The sequence below is a fragment of the Trichechus manatus genome, unplaced genomic scaffold (genome assembly GCF_000243295.1).
Source record: "Trichechus manatus latirostris isolate Lorelei unplaced genomic scaffold, TriManLat1.0 scaffold00024, whole genome shotgun sequence".
NCBI lineage: Eukaryota > Metazoa > Chordata > Mammalia > Sirenia > Trichechidae > Trichechus > Trichechus manatus.
The window spans coordinates 1,753,488-1,769,022 of NW_004443960.1; the positions used below are offsets into that span (position 1 = coordinate 1,753,488).

General features: G+C 62.9%; 2 protein-coding genes and 1 non-coding gene across 7 annotated transcripts in view; 2 read left to right on the forward strand and 1 right to left on the reverse strand.

The window, feature by feature from the left end:
• The first annotated feature begins 1,070 nt into the window (after positions 1-1,070).
• RAB26 (RAB26, member RAS oncogene family) lies at positions 1,071-4,981 on the forward strand. The gene is made up of 8 exons (XM_004373176.1): positions 1,071-1,189; positions 3,585-3,626; positions 3,715-3,781; positions 3,982-4,034; positions 4,399-4,464; positions 4,558-4,614; positions 4,719-4,795; positions 4,879-4,981. The coding sequence occupies exons 1-8, from the start codon at positions 1,082-1,084 to the stop codon at positions 4,979-4,981; spliced, it is 573 nt and encodes a 190-aa protein (XP_004373233.1). The 5' UTR covers positions 1,071-1,081.
• Positions 4,982-6,363: 1,382 nt separating this feature from the next.
• On the reverse strand, positions 6,364-6,446 carry LOC111820022 (small nucleolar RNA SNORD60). Its single transcript, XR_002823583.1, has one exon. It is a non-coding gene; the product is annotated as a small nucleolar RNA SNORD60 (small nucleolar RNA).
• Positions 6,447-7,043: 597 nt separating this feature from the next.
• TRAF7 (TNF receptor associated factor 7) overlaps positions 7,044-15,535 on the forward strand; it is a 19,913-nt gene continuing 11,421 nt past the window's right edge. For 2 of the 5 annotated variants that reach the window (XM_023728393.1, XM_023728395.1), the window contains exons 1-2: positions 7,044-7,176; positions 14,836-14,953. In XM_023728393.1, coding sequence (XP_023584161.1) covers positions 14,873-14,953 — 81 coding nt within the window. In that variant the 5' untranslated portion in view covers positions 7,044-7,176; positions 14,836-14,872. Of the gene's footprint in view, positions 7,177-7,327; positions 7,540-14,835; positions 14,954-15,535 lie in introns of those variants that run through there. The other 3 variants (XM_023728394.1, XM_023728396.1, XM_023728397.1) reach the window with 3 other exon arrangements.

The following is a 15,535-nucleotide window of genomic DNA, read 5'->3' on the forward strand; positions in this document are numbered from 1 at the left end:
CCCCCCCTCACCGGGCGAGAGCAGCAGGTGGCGCCTGGCCCGAGCCAGGAGGGAGGGAGCCCGGGAGGGGGCGCAGGGCCGCGCGGACCCGAGGAGCCGAGCGGAGCGGAGCAGCCCGAGCGGCACCCTGCAGCTGGCCCGGCTGGCCCCGCACGTCACACACACAGCTGTCGACCGGGGATCGTGGTACCCAACAGCTGGCAGGGCTGGACCTGGGGTCCCGCGGGGGCCAGAACCTGGCAGGTCCCCCATCCCCTTGCGCTTAATGCCCCCGCCCCCACCTGGGCCCTAGTCGCACCATTTCCCATATGCTGCCTCCCTTCACCCCGCAGAGGCTGTAGGTCTCCCTTTTTTGAGGAGGGACTAGGACGAGGTTTGCCAGCAGGGCGGGGAGCACCGGGGCCTCCCTCAGGCCAAGGGCAGGAGCTGTGTGACTTGTGGGGAGAAGGGAGCAGGACCATCTTTGGGGTTTGGAGCCTCTGGCTGCAGGCTGGGGGTGGAAGGAGGAGGAGGCCCTGGCTGCCGCTTCTTGGTGTCTTCACCAGTGACTTGGGGCCTCCTTGCCCACAAACCTAGCCAGGACCCTAGGACAATTAGCAAATTCCTTGAGTCTTGCTGGGATTTTAAGAAGCCCCCAGCAGGACGCCCCCACAAATGTCTTAGGAGGTCCCCAGCTGCCACCCCCCCCTTGCCTCTGCTCCCCACTAGGCCCCAGATGCTCCCTTCCCAAGCTCCTGGCTGCGCTGGCCCCTCCCAGCATTAAGCCTGGTTATCCAGGGCCGGGGGTGGGGTAGGTAGGGCCCTGGTGGAGGCAGCTATCTCACCCCCCCACCCCCCCACTGATTGGGAAGGAGAGAGGGAACCAAGCCTTCCAGAGGCGGAAGCTGGGGGTCCATGCTGGTGGGGGTCATAGGCTGCCACGTCTCCCCCGGGCCCTGTGGAACCTGCCAGCCTGGGCTTTCTTCCTCCATGCCTGCCCCTTGCCTACAGCCCCCAGGCCAGGCCAGCTCCCGGGACACCTGACGCCCCCTCAGGGTTGTTCAGAGGCCTGATATCCTGCCCCCTCTCTCCGCCCTAGGTGATGCTAGTGGGTGACTCGGGCGTGGGGAAGACCTGCCTCCTGGTGCGCTTCAAGGACGGGGCCTTCCTGGCAGGGACCTTCATCTCCACAGTGGGCATTGACTTCCGGGTGAGTGGGGGCACTGACTGGGTGTCTGCTCTCTGCTCACCCAGCCACCCACCCCCCGGGAGCCCTGGTTCTCCGTTTCCCTGCAGTACCCAGCTCCAGGTCAGGTTGTGCCTCCCAGTGACTGAAATGAGATGTGCCCATGCCAGGGGTCTGGCACGACCCTTAGGGCCCTCTGCTCTGCCTCTGTGGGTAGGAGCTGGTGCCCCCAGGCTGGCCATCAGGGAAGCCAAGGCCCAGCACAGAGGAATTCTGGGGGCTGCAGGGGGTGCCGCGGCTGCCGCCCAGGTCCCACGGGACAGGTGGCTGTAGTGCTCGCCAGCACCCCCCCACCCCCAGAGCCGGGGAGGGGCATTCCCTGGAGACTGGGGGCTGTGTCCCCAGACCTTGTTTGGGGGAGAGGTCCCTGCCCTTGGGGAGGAAGATCAGGTTCCCACCTGGCTGCCCTCTCCTTTCAGAGCCCCCTCATCCCCGCCAGCCTGCAGGCTGTCTCCTAGGCTCTTTTGGGGGTGCCCCTGGACTCTTGGCTCCCTGAGCCACCTCCACTGCCCCCAGCAGCCTGTGGGGGGTCAGCAGGGAAGGACAGGGCCAAGGCCTCAAACCTACAGGGGCTCCGGAAGCAGAGCCCCCAGCTCTGCCCACCAGTCTGAATCCTGCGTGCCAAGGTGCTGGTGTGTTCTCGGCAAAGCTGGGATTTGCATTTTTCTCACACTTTAATTAGACCCAGTTAGCGGGAGGCTGGGCAGGAGGCCAGTCTGGGGACGGGAAAGGGGCTAACTCCGGCCTGGGAGTCAGGTCCCCTCAAGTCTTCCAGGAGGCTGTCAGCATTGAGGTGCCAGAGGGGGGCAGTTTAGGCTGGGGTGGGGGGCGTTTGCCTGTTCTGGCCCCCTGCCCGCCCCCCTCTTAGCTCTGGTCAGGCAGCGAGGGAGGCGAGGCCATTGGGTTCACACGGCTGCCCCAGGTGCCAAGGAAGGCGGGGTGTCCTCCCCAGCCTGGCAGATGGCTACGCCCGGTTCCCTGGAGACCCAGGAGCACCCTGACAGAAGGGGCTGGGGGAGGGGAAGGCGGCACGTGCCGGCCCCTTGGCTGGGGCTTGTGTGAGAGCCCTTCCTGTCCCACCCACCCCAGCAGACAGGACCCCGTGTCCACTCCTGTCCTGGGAGGGCCAGGCTGGGGACCAGCATCAGCCAGCAAATGTGCAATGAGCACCAACTGTGGAGCAGGCATGGTTCAGGGCTCCGGGGTTACTGCCGTGGGCCGGACAGACGCAGGCCCTGCCCTCGGCAGCCCAGGGTCCGGAGGGGAGAGGCTTTTTCTTCATTTAATTGTGGTGAAATACATGTAACAGAACATTTGCCATTTCAACCATTTTTACATGTACAACTCGGTGACATTAATGATGTTCACCGTGCTGTGCAGCCATGACCCGTTCCCCGTTTCTCTGCCCCCTAACAAAAACTCAGTACCTGTTAAGCAATTCCTTCCCTCTCCACACCCCCCCCCCCCCCCGCCAACCCCTGGTAAGTTTTAGCAGGAGAGGCCCTCACTGGGCCACATGCTCATATGTCCCTGGGCAGCCCCCACAATGGGTACTCTGGCAATCACGTGCCTGGGGTCACAGCGTGGGTGATCTGAAGTCAGCTATTACACGTGCTCGGAGCAGAAGCGCAGCCTGTGAGAGCGTGGGAAGGGGGCCAGGTGAGGGCAGGCTGGGGTGGCAGGACCCTGCTGCCGGCCACGGAAAGGGGGCTGCATTCAGCTGAGCAGGGGAGAGGCATGGGGGGTGAGGCTGGATGGGCAAGTGGGCCCAGGAGTGGAGAGGCTGGGGGCTTGAGAGATACGGGGGTGGGGGGGGGCCAGGGGCTGGAAGAGCAACAGGAGTGGGTGACGAACAGGGGGCTATGTGCCAGGTCTCGGGATGGGCTGAGCCTTGGAGTGTGGGGCCGCCCGGGTGGGCGAGGGGTCTGGCATCCTCACGGCGGGGGTACCTGGAGCAGCTCGCCTAGGGGGCTGTGGGGGGCATGGTGAGGAGAGCTGGGGGACCTGAGGATCCCTCAGGTGAAAGAGGCCGTGGAACCTGCAGGCAGAGGGAGGGGAACCAGGAGGCAGGCGTGGGGGCAGAGTGAACCTCTGGGGGCCACAGGTGGAGGGAAGACTCAGGGTCTAGCCAGGGTCATGCGCTTGATGCCCTCCTGAGTTAGGGGACTGGCAGGTCCTGAGAGGTGGGGACCCGTTAACTCAGTCTCCCTATCTGGGCACCTGGGCTGGGCTGTCCTGGCTTGGCGCCACCCCCACCCCCTCTTGGGAGCCCTGAGCCAGAGGATGGTGCCGGCCCAGCCATTGCCTGGGACGGGGCAGCCGGCTGGGCCCTGGCGGGAGCTGGCTGGTTCTCTTTCAGAACAAAGTTCTGGATGTGGATGGCATGAAGGTAAAGCTCCAGGTGAGAGGTGACTGGGGGGGGGAGTTGGGGGCAGAGGAGCCCGGGAGCGGCTGGACCGCCTGACCGCTGGGCCACGCCTGCCCCACAGATCTGGGACACGGCTGGCCAGGAGCGGTTCCGCAGTGTCACCCATGCCTACTACCGCGACGCTCATGGTGAGTGCAGGGCCTCGGGCACCCAGGGAGGCGGGCTGTTGTCTGTGGGTGCCCGAGCTCCCTTGGCTCCTGCTGAGGCTGTGCCTGGGTGCCAAGTGGGTAGGAAGTGGCTGGTGCGCTAGCATGATGTCACCACCACTCTGTGAGTGGGGAGGTGTGCGTGACGAGGGCGTGGGTGACGGGTGCCCGTCTGCCCGCAGCACTGCTACTGCTCTACGATGTCTCCAACAAGGCTTCCTTTGACAACATCCAGGTCAATGCCTCCTTCCTGGCAGCGGGGCTGCTAAGGGACACTGGGGGGACCTCCCGACCCCACCCCACCCCCAGGAAGGGCTTACATGGCATTGGGTCCCACAGGGTTGAAGACCTGCTGAAGGGGGGTGGCGATACCCCCTTCTGGTGGCCCGAATGCAGGGGTTAGGGTCGAGAGTAAGGGCGCTGGGGGGCCTGGGGGGCATTCCAGGCACCTATAAACTAGGTCCCTCAGCGTGGCAGCTGTGCCTTGTCAGCAAGAGCCCTGCAGGCGCCTAGAGGGTGTGGCCCTGGGGCTTACAGATCCCAGCTCCCCGCCTCCACTGCGCCCCAGCCTGGGGCTCCAAGGTCTCTGGTCCCTGCAGGCCTGGCTGAGCGAGATCCAGGAGCACGCCCACCGCGACGTGGTGCTCATGCTGCTGGGGAATAAGGTGGGCCCAGCCTGTCCTTCCTGGCCGGGTGGGCGAGGGTGGTGGGTGGGCAGCTGCGGGCCAGCTGTCACAAGCCCCATCTGCCCGAGCCAGGTGGACTCTACCCAGGAGCGTGAGGTGAAGAGGGAGGACGGGGAGAAGCTAGCCAAGGTGAGTAGGGGGTGGGGGTGGCAGGAAGGTGGTCCTGTGGCTGCGGGGACGGGGTCTTAGCTGTCGCTCCAGGCCAAGGCCCAGCTGGCAGCAGCTGTTTGCAGGAGTATGGACTGCCCTTCATGGAGACCAGCGCAAAGACAGGCCTAAACGTGGACCTGGCCTTCACGGCCATAGCAAAGTAAGTCCCCACCCCGAGCCAGCAACCTGGACACCCTGGTTGGCGTCTCCAGGCCACCCTGCTCATTGTCCCCGGTCCCGCAGGGAGCTGAAGCAGCGCTCCACGATGGTCCCCAGTGAGCCCCGCTTCCAGCTGCACGACTACGTGAAGAAGGAGGGCCGCGGGGGCTCCTGCTGCCGGCCCTGAAGCAGGACCGACTTGGCTGGGCACAGACTGCCAGTGGTCATCCCCAGGACTCAGGCTCAGCCTGGCCCCTTCCATGCCCCAGTCCCAGTAAACCGGCTTCAGGGAGCCAGCAGGTACGCAGCCCTCACCCCCCGGGCCAGCATGGTAGGGGGTGGCCACATGTCCAGGCCCAACTGCCCAGCACTCTGTTGCCCCCTGCTGGACGCTAGGCAAGGTGCACAGCGCCTAATGCCCTAGAAAAGCCATGACTGCAGCCATGTGCACTGCCTGGCGGGAGAGGCAGACCCTGCCTCGCTGGGAGGGGGCTCCACCGCCAGCTCCTTTGTGCATGGTGTCCCCGGGCCGCCCGCCGCTCCCGCCCCATCTGCTACGTCTGGTTAAGCACCGTATCCAGGGTCTTTCCGTCACCTTGGAGACTCCAAGGCTTTGTAATACAGGGAATATAACATGGGAATTCAGAATCATCAGGGAGACTCGCGACAGGTGTACGCCCCGCATGCCATGCAGGGTCCCGTCCCCGAGGCCTGCCTTGGCGAGGCCAGGAGCAGTCGGTGACAATGGGGCCGAGCTGGGACAGTGCTCCACCTTGCACTAAAATCATCAAGCTACAGTCTTTTGATTGCAAACCTTTGTTTTCACTCCTAGTGAATAAAATTGCGTTTTCTGGAACCCCTCCACCTTGTCTGTTTGAAAAAAACTCAACTTCTAGAACTCCAGGTTCTTTAGGGAAACTCAGCAAGGCCCAGGTTCCAAACTCCAAGAAGGTGGGGCACCCTCCCAACATGGCACACCAGAGACCGCCTGGCAGGACCGCCGAGGTCACCCATTCAATTCTGCTGCTCCAAACTCCGAAGCCCCTTAGGGAGCATGTGACAACCTAGGTTAGTGTAAATGCCCCTCAAGACACAGCACCAGGCTTCAAGGGGCACTCAGTTGCCTGCTAGTGAGAGCTTCAGACCCACCCCATGAAAAGCACAAAGCCTGATCTTCCTTAGGCTCACAGCCAAAACACGGAGAAGGCAACCCCAAGACACGCAAGAAATACCCCCTTAATGTCTCTACCCCAACCCTTCCCAACCTCCACCCGGGATGAGCGGTCCTCTGGGGGGCAAAATGCAGGCAGGTAAGAACAACCAACACAACATCCAAGTCACCACCTCTACTTTATTGCTAAGTATCTCAGACACACAGGCGACCGCCTTACCACCAGGCCCTGCTGCCCGCCGGGCTGAAGATGTTGACTTAGGTTCAGGGTCTGCAGCCGGTTCCCCGATGGCTCTGAAAGTCAGACAGCGCCAAGATGTAGACAGTAGCCCCCTCCACGGTTTGGGGCAAGCGGTTTACACTCCCAGCCCTCCTCCCCATCAAGGTCGCGCACCCTGAAGCCTCAGTCTTGCAAAATAATCAGACTGCACGTGCAGTTTTCATACGAGGTGTCAGATGTTAAAGCAATTCATCACGGGCTCGGGGCTGCGTCGGGGAAAAAGGCTCGGACCAGGCTTACCTGGACGGATGTGTGGGTCTGGAGATTCGGACTCCTCCGACGGAAAACCTGGAGAGACGCAAGGACCCACGTGCAGCTCAGGCTGAGGCTGGACCCGGGGCTAGGCCGGCCTGCAGGGTTCGAGGAACGCCCTCAGCCCCAGGCTGACGACTATAATCTGCTCAACACACCACACCCTCACACTCAGAAAAGAACGAAGAACCGCGAGGCTCAAGCCTTTATAGAAACTGCCCCTTCTCTGTGATTGAACAATCCTAACGGAAGTATCTGCCCTACTCGTACCTGATAGGCCCTGCGCTCTACCATCGCTGTTTCCACCAATCGCGCTACGTATTTATTTTAGGGGCCGTCTCCCAGGCCCGACGCCAAAACTCCTCCCTTTTGCGCAGGCCATTGAGCCTATCTGTGAGCGACGGATGCCTACAGCCAATCAGAGTCCGATCTGCAACATAGAGTGATTCCGAAGCTGCCAATCCGACCCCGCGTGGTCTGGGCCGCCGGAAGTCGTGGTTTCTGAAGCGCCGCGCGTCAGGCCCCTGCCCCGGCCCCGGGAGACCAGGAACAACAAGTCCCGGCGGGTGCGGCGCCTGGGCACTTCCGGCTCCGCGTCTGGTCCCTTTCCCGGCCGGCGGCCGAAGGGGCACGATGGAACGCCTGGGCAGCGTTGTAGCTCCCCGGCGGCCACGGGCGGGTAAGTGTCCTCGCGGCGCGCGGGGCCGGGGAATCGCGGCTTGGGGCTGCGCGATGGGGGCGCGGACGCTTCGGGGTCAGGGTGAGGGGTTCTGGCCTTGGGGGGCGGGGCTGAGTCGGGCCGGGGTCTCTGCGTCTGTCCATTTGCCTGTCGGGTTACCCGTCGCTCGCTCCATCCCTTCCTTCTCTTGTCTTTAATTCATCTTTTCTTTTTGCATTTATTAAGCGCCGCCTGGGTGCCAGACACTGTAGGAGCCGAGGAAACTGCGGGGGAACAGGATCCCAGTTTTCATCAGCTCATCTTGGAGTGCAGGGTTTTTTCCCCTCGGCACTGTTGACAATCCGGGCTAGATCGTTCTTTGTGGTAGGGGACTATCCTGGGCATTGTAGAATGTTGAGCAGCATCCCTGGCTTCCACCCACTAGATGCCAGTAGCACCCCGCCCCCACCTGTGACAACCAGAAATGTCCCAGACATCGCCAAGTGTCCTGGGGAGGCAATTCTACCGATTGAGAACCACTGTTTTGTTTTGTTTTTTCTTTTTTCTTGTCGTGGGGAGGATGACGGTAAACAGCTAGAACAAGGAGGAGTTGCTGTAGATGCTATGAAGAAGAAACAGGGTGCTGAGAAAGAGAGTTGGGGCTCCTGAGAGGCCTCTGGGCAGGGAACAGTTAGCTAAAGACCCAGCAGGGGCAGGAGCAGGTCCTGGAAAGTAACCCAGAAAGAGCGTTCCGAGGCGAGGAGCCAAGATGTGCAAACGGCCTGAGTGAGAAAGGGCTTGGCCCTGGCGTACTCCCGCAGAGTACTGCAAAGGGATGAGAAAAGTCGAGGGCCGGCCCCCAGGGCGCGGGATGGGGATCTCGTTGTGTCTACCAGACCACTTGCTGTGGAGTCAGATCTGACTTACGGCGACCCCATGTGTGTCAGCGTAGAACTGTGCTCCGCTGGGTTTTCGATGGCTGATTTTTCAGAAACAAACTGCTTGACCTTTCTTCCAAGGCACCTCTGGGTGGGCTTGAACCTTCAACCTTTTGGTTAGCACTGAGCACATTAACTGTTTAGACCACTTGGATGCCATTGTGTGTACAAGGGGAGGCTATTGGATTGATGAGGTTGGATCTTCGTCTAGTAAAGAAGCTTCTGGTTGTGCATGGAGGGTGGACTATGGGGCTCGGTGGGGTGTCACGGGAGCAGTGAGGAGGTTGAATGGGTCTCCAGAGGAGCAGTGCGTATGTGTGAGGGGTGTTCAGTAACCCTCACTGGGGTCTGACTGCCTGGCCCTGGTGGTTTTGAGTCAGGCCAAGGCGGTCAGCTGGGGCTAAGTCTGGGGTCCAGTGTTGAGGCCGAGTGGGGCCTCAGGGGCGGGGTCCTGCTGGATCTCACCCTGCCCTTGGGGTGGGGTTCCACTTTACTGCGCTGCCTTCCCTGCTTACAGCTCCGTGCTGCCCAGCCTGGCTGCTGCCCTCTCCTGAGAGCTGCGCACCTCTTGGCGTTTGCCAGGTGCCGAGCACGCGGCCTCCGTGTTTCTTGTTCCTTCTCTCCGGGTCTCTCTCCTCCTGGACCCCTTGCCTGAGGGTCTGCGTCGTGGGTACTGGCTCTGCCGTAAATCCTGCTTCTCCGCTCTGGGCTTTCGGGCTTCTCCACAGAGACCCTGTGTCCTGGGTCCCTACATCCAGTAGCCACCCTCTCTCCAGGCCAGACCTGCCCTTTGATGGCAGGAGTGCAGGCAACCTGGCTGAGGGAGCTGAGGGCCGGGAGTAAGCGCCCCAACCTGAGGAGTTGCTCTCCGGCTCTTACCGTGGCTGTGCGTGAAGATTTTTCTGGAAACGAATGGAACAATCAGTGTCTTAAGCATCCATTTGAGTGGAGACAGGAACTCATGGAAACGTGTCTTAGTTGTATTGAATGAGGGGGTTCCTGTGTTCCTGACCGTGCTGGCCCCCCAGGCTCCTGCCTTCTCTAGGGCTGGACTTACTCTTAGCCACCCACATCCCCCCTCTCGAGCACAGGGCCCAGCACACGTGCTGGGTGTGGACCTTGGAGAGCAGGCTGGAGGCAGGATGAGCCGTTTAGAAAGCAAGAAGAGATGGTGGAAGGTGGAGGGGTCGGGGGTGGTTGGCAGCTGGACGTGGTGACTCGGCCTCTCTGGTGCAGTTTGGTTTACACGCGTGGGGGGCTCTTTGCTTTGCTGGCCGTAGCAGAGGAGCCAGACGGAGCAGAGCTTTGGTACTGGTCGGACCTGGACTCAGCGCAGTGTGACTTCTCACTGGCTGTGTGTCCCTGGGCTGGCCACGCGGCCTCTCTGAGCCTCCACCTTCAGCTCTCAGAGAGCAGCTGCCGTGTGGAGCCGTCACTCCTAAGTCTTACGTCATCTCTCATGGTTCCGTCCATTTTCTGGGTGGGAAATCTGAGGCCCAGGAGGGCAGTCAGCTTGCCTAAAGCCACACAGCTGCTCAGCGGAGGTGGGCTTTGGGCCCAGGTCAGCCTGGGTCGAGCAGCTGCGCTCCTTGTCGCTCTGCTGGGCCATCTGTCAGGACACCTTGAGTGCCTGCACTGGAGTGCCAGCACGCGCCCAGCCCAGAGACGCGTTGCAGGGTGTATCCTGTTCTGAGCCCAGATCCCCTCTGGCCTGGCCTTGCTGGTGGGAGAGGGGCCAGCCAGCCCCCCGGCTCTCGTGGATTTTTCCCTGTGAGCCGGCCCCTGGGCAGAAGAGACGGGGTTGTTCCTCAGTACAGCCGGGGGGCAGGCAGGGAGGGAAACTGAGCCCGGGCTGGTGCTGATGTCTACGTGCAGACCTGGGGCTTGGAGGCCTTGAGCAGCAGGAAGAGGCTGGGGCTGTCTGGACGCTTGTGGGAGGGTGAGCTGAACCAGTCCCAGGAGTTCCTGGGGGGAGGGTACCCCAGGAGCCTGGCGGAGCCCCGGGACTGCAGGTGTCTTGGGCGCTGGGAGGAGGTGATGAGGCCACCGTGTGGCTGGAGTGGGGTGGGGGTGGCGGGTGCTCTCTGAGTCCCCATTGCACCTTCAGACCCAGTTCAGCCATGGCGCCCTCGCGCAGGTTCCCAGCTTCCACGGAGAGGTGTGAAAGGGAAGTGCACGGAGACAGGAGCTGAGGGAGCCGCTGAGACGGTGACCCCAGGTGGCTTGGAAGGCACAGTCACTGGGCCGGGCCGCAGGCACTTGAGCCCTAGATGCCAGGCAAAGCCCAGACCTGCTTCCTTTAGTTGAAGATCCTGTTCCACAGACGAGGAGAGGCTGCCCGGTTCTGCCCCCTCCATTCCCACCCCCCGGTGCCAGGCAGGTGCTGAGCCAAGGGAGAGTGCAGGCAGGCGGGCTGCCCCTGGAGTGGCCCCTGCAGCCAGGCGCCAAGACTGGAGAACAGGTGCCCACTCAGGATCTGATCAGTCCTTTCTTCCAGGAAGCCCTCCAAACTTCCCCAGATGAGCCAGGTTCCCTGGGAAAGAAAGGACGGGGAGATGATGCTTGAGCCCCGAGGGGCGGGTGTGAAAGAGGCGAGCATTCCTGTTGTGAGTGGTGGAGTTAAAGCTGGGGGAGCCGTGGACGCTGGAGAGGCTCAGACCCATGGGGAGACCTGGGCAGGAGAGGGCAGGCGGTGGGGATGCCAGGGGATGCCCTGGGGAAGGGGCCGGTTAGAAGGCTATGTAGGCATCTGGACTGAAGAGTCGTGGTTGTGGTGTAGAGGAAAGGGAAGGGGGTGGGGGCAGAGGCCCGGACAGAGTGCTGGGAGGGTAGGGGGGCCGTTGAGGAGGAGGCCAGGGCCCCCAGGCCCTGACGTCACACCCTGCGTGTTCAGGATGGAAAAACCGTGCTAAGAGGACGAACCGCCAGGAGAGCGCGTGGCTTTCCTACGGAAACCAGCCCCGTTTCTATAGGATTGGGCGGCTGCCTTGGACTGTGGCCACGGGGACCCGAGGCAGGGGCTGACCCAAGGCTGGGCAGCCTGGGTCCCCCAGACAGCACTGTGATGCTGGCCATCCACAGGGTTGGCCCCTTGCACCGCCCAGCTCCTCCCTGGGGCAGTGGCCACTGGAATAGACGGTGCTGATGGCCTGATGGGATTCCCAGGGTAGGCTGCCCACCCCACCACCTCAGCACGTGCTGCTCAGGCGACCCCACGACCACCCCCCACCCGTGTGATGCTCCCAGCAGGAAGCTGTGTCTGGAGACTCCTTTGCCCCTTGCTTCAGTGGGACGGCCTGGGCTGCCCACTCTCACTGCTGCCATTGCCAGGGCCCAAGAGGGAAGGACCCCGCCACCCCTGATCCAGACCCCTCGGGGTGTGTCCTGGGGGGAAGGGGCAAGGAGTCGCGTCCAGCATCCCCGAGGTGGGGTTGGGGGAGTCCTGGGGAGCCAGCCTCACCCTCCCTGCACAGATGGTGGGGTGAGGTTCCCACGGAGGGGCATTATGTGCGGATGCTGGACTGCTTCCTAAGTGGCTGCAGCGAGCTCTCTGGCACCCAGGAACCTCGACCCCAGACTCAGATGTGAAGAGGATGGCTAGCCCTCCCCTGGCCTGCTTCAGCCTTTCCCAGGAGGGGACAGCAGGAGGAAAACCCCCGTTCGCCACCACTGGCCTGCCGCAGCTGGCCCCAGGCCACATGGCACCCTTGGTCACACCTCCCGACCGACCGACAGGCGGTAGCAGGAGTAACAGCCTGTTTCCTCCAGGAGTAGGGGGTCTTTCCTCTTTAAAGACAGACACCCTGGCTCCCAGGCCGGCTCCCGGCCACCCCCCTGGGTTTCAGGGCCCCTTGGGACTTTGGAGGGAGGGCCAAAGAGGGCTGACGGGGAAACCCTTTCTCAGCCTGCCTCTCTAGCTTGGCCTGGTTTGGAGGACAGCGTGAACCCTGTGGAAGCTGCTTCCCCCAGCGCCGGGAGAGGGCGTGTAGACAGGGCCAGGCCCCAAGGGTGAGGGCCCGAGAATTCCTGCCCCAAGAGCCTCAGGCCGACTGGGGGTGCAGAAGAGGCCAGAGCTGTGGGGACCAGGGGCATTGTGTTTCCCAGGTGTGACCTGCAGGATTCCCTGGCCCGAGGGGAATGGGGAGGCCGTTATTGCAAGACCAACCCCGTGGGATCCCAACCCTGTGGGATCGGGCGGGAGGCTCTGGTCATCTTGCTCAATCCAGATTTAGATTCTTGGGATGCAGTCTCTGAGTTATGGAGCACAAGGCAGGGAGCAGAGAGGGGTTCAGCTGAATACTGGGAACCCCCACAGGGTCAGGTCGTGTGTCGGCCAGGCTGGCCATCATTGGCTGTGGAATCTTCCGGGTGCTTTGCATGTGGCTGCATGCCTTTCTGTTTACCTCACCTCAGAGCAGAGCAGAGTGAGGCTCGGGGCGCCCTGCGAGGCCTGACTGCAGCTGGCCACAGGCGCCTGTGGACGGAATGCTGGGGGCTGGACCTCTGGGGACCGGTGGGCTGGCCAGGTTCCCTGGGGGAGAAGTGCCTGCTGGCCCGGCCCGCCACCACCCCAGGCAGCGCTCCGTCCCTGGAAGTGTGCTGTGGAGAGAGCAGATGGGTTTGTGGAATCCAGGTCAGTGTCCAGGGCAGCCTCTTTGTGTCCCCCACCTCTCCTCCCAGCGGGCACCCCACAGGCCAGACAGGAACCAACTGCGGGCTTCCTGAAAAGGGCGGGCCCTCCTGGGCTAACTGCTGACGGGGCACATCCTCCTAAGCCCAGGTTCCGGTGCCTCACCCCATCAGGATGGCCTCACCCCACTGGCCCAGGACCCCGGGGCTCCTGTGGAGTGGGGACTGCTGCACCCACTGCCCAGGGCCAGTTCAGAGCCTGAGAGCCCTCCTCCGAGCCCCGCTGCAGCCCCCAGTGCTGGCCTTTGCCCACTCTTGAGAGCCCGTCTAGGGTCACACGAGCCAAGCCTTCCAGCTGCAGTGCCCTGTGCGTGTCTGAACTTGTCCCCGCTCTGGGCCAAGGTGGTCACTGGGCGGGGGTGTTGTAGGCTGCGCTGTGCAGCAGGGGTGCGGCGGGGGGCACGAGGAGGGAGGCTTTGGGTTCAAACTCTCGGGACCCCGTCTAGCCAGACCTGCGGGGCGCTCAGATCATGGGGGGCTGGGTGCCTCGAGGCAGCGCCAGCTGCAGGGCCGAGAGCCACCCTGTGACTGGGGAAGGGTTCCTGGGAGATGCTGGGTGAGGCCTGAGTCTCAAGGCTGAGCAGACCCATGGTGGGTGGTGGGCGAGGGAGTGGCAGACGGCACAGGGAGCAGGTGCCAGGGACCCACGAGTGCTTGAGACAGCCCGTCGGTGAAGAGATGCTGTGTGGTGGCAGAGGGTGACAGGGCCACCCTGAAGGCGTGTGTGGGGTGGGCATCGCCAGAGGGGTGGGTCAGGACAGCCTGATGGCGAAGGTGCCAGAACCGCCAGGCTGTGTGTTGCCTTCGGGGCTGGCTCTCTCCTTGCCTGGCCCCTTGGTGCGGGCTGGGGGGCTTGTTTGCTGTCCTGCATCCTTAGCAGCCAGCCTCACCATCCTGGGGTGGGCTGCTCCTGGTTTCTTGCCCCCAACCCAGTGGCCAGGCGCGTGGTGTGGGCTCTCATGCCTGCCACCTGCCCCAGGGTGTAAGAAGAAGCTGGCCACCTCTGGGGAGTGTCTGACGCTTGGTGTCAGTGCTGGGCGAGCCAAGGGGGTCTCCGACCCCAGGGAGATTAGGTTAGCCCACGTGCAGTGTCGTGGAGGTGCTGCAAGGTGTCTCCCGAGGTGAAGAACGAGGGTCGTCGGGTGGCAGTGGCCCTGGGCGTGTGACCCTCCTCCCCTCAGGGAGCTCGGGACCCTAACCCAGCCAACTCCATCACTGCAGGGGACGGTGCACCCCGACGAGATGCAGCCTTGCGGGCTTTTGGTAGTAGGAGCGCTTGGGAGGGACCACAGTCCTCTGGGGCAGGAGTTGCTGTGAGACCTGTGGCTGGGCCAGAGCCCCATCTGCAGGGTGCCGTGCCGGCTGGGCCAGAGCCCCGTCTGCAGGGTGCTGTGCCTGCTGGGCCTCCTTTCTCCCCTGCAGATGCACTGGGCCTGGCCAGCACTCCTGGACCCCTGGGCTGGGCCCCCCCACTCCCTCTAGCTCCTCTCTTCTGGGGCTGCAGCTTTTTCTGCACTGTGGCTCAGGAGAGGTAGGTGCCACTTACTGCACCTACAGGGTTTTCTGTGACCACCGTCCCCGCCCTGGGTCTGGGGCTGGGGGGGCAGGACACTCTCGTCCTGCTGTGGCTGGTCTCCCAATGTGCCGCTCCCGTGCTTGGCCCAGCACCGCGATCACCCACCAAAGCCTGGCCCCGGCCCTGGGGACATCTGACTCAAGGGAGGCCCGGGGGACATCTCACTCGCGGGAGGGATGGGCCTGAAGGTGACTGGCTGTGACTCAGGCTGGAGGATCTGGGGTGCAGAGGCAGCTCCCTCACCTTTGGGGTGGAGCTGGGCAGGCTCCTCAGATGACGAAGGCTCAAAAGATGGAAGCTGGCACCATCCGCCCGCGTGGGGCTCCTCCCTTCCTCGCCTGTGAACACCTGGGCGGAAGGGATGTAGGAGACTTTGCCTGCCGTGGACACGCGTGCATTGGCGTTGGTGGTGGGGAGAGGCCCGAGTGTGCCTTCCACGGGAGCCCCGCCCTGACCCCCTTGTCTGCTCCCCTACAGAGGTTGCCACCCGCAGACCCTAGATGCCACCTAGAACATGAGCTTGGGCCAGAACGCCCGCTACAACCGCTTCTCTGGGGGGCCTGCCAACCTTCCCGCCCCAGACGTCACCACTGGGGTAAGGTGTCCCTCGAGAAAGGGTCTGCTCCTTTATGCACCCCCCCTACGTACCCAGGAACCAGCAGGCTCTGCTAACTCGCCACTGCTGCAGATCTGGGGGGCCCTTCCCGGCCAGAAGGGCGAGCGGGGCCTGCTGTGTATGTGTGCTGTGTGCCCACGCACACGTGGTGGTCAGTGTGTAAGCGTGTGGCGCGTGTCTGTTGAGGGGGTGTCTGTGTGCACACCCGTGTGGTGCATCCTTGTGTAAGCACGTGGTGCGTGTCCACATGTGTGCGTCTGTGTCATCGGGGTGTCCGGGTACATGCACACACTGCATCCGTGTGTAAGCGTGTGGCGCATGTGCCCACATGTATATCTGTGCTGTGGGTGTGTCTGTGTCCACACACATGGTACATTAGTGTGTAAGCATGCGGTGCATGTGCACGGGTGCGTGTCTGTCGTAGGGGTGTCCACGTACACGCACACATGGTGCATCCATGTGTAAGCATGCGGTACATGTGTTTGTAGTGGGGGTGTCTGTGCCCAGACACATGGCACATTAGTGTGTGTGTGTGCCACGTGTCCACGTGTGTGTTTGTAG

Bases quoted from the DNA above. Each gene is read 5' to 3' on its own strand.
- RAB26 (XM_004373176.1), top strand. From the start codon at position 1,082: ATGCTAGTGGGTGACTCGGGCGTGGGGAAGACCTGCCTCCTGGTGCGC. The intron at 1,190-3,584 runs GTGAGTGGGGGC...GTTCTCTTTCAG, and splicing joins CAGTGGGCATTGACTTCCGG to AACAAAGTTCTGGATGTGGA. The intron at 4,796-4,878 runs GTAAGTCCCCAC...CCGGTCCCGCAG, and splicing joins GCCTTCACGGCCATAGCAAA to GGAGCTGAAGCAGCGCTCCA.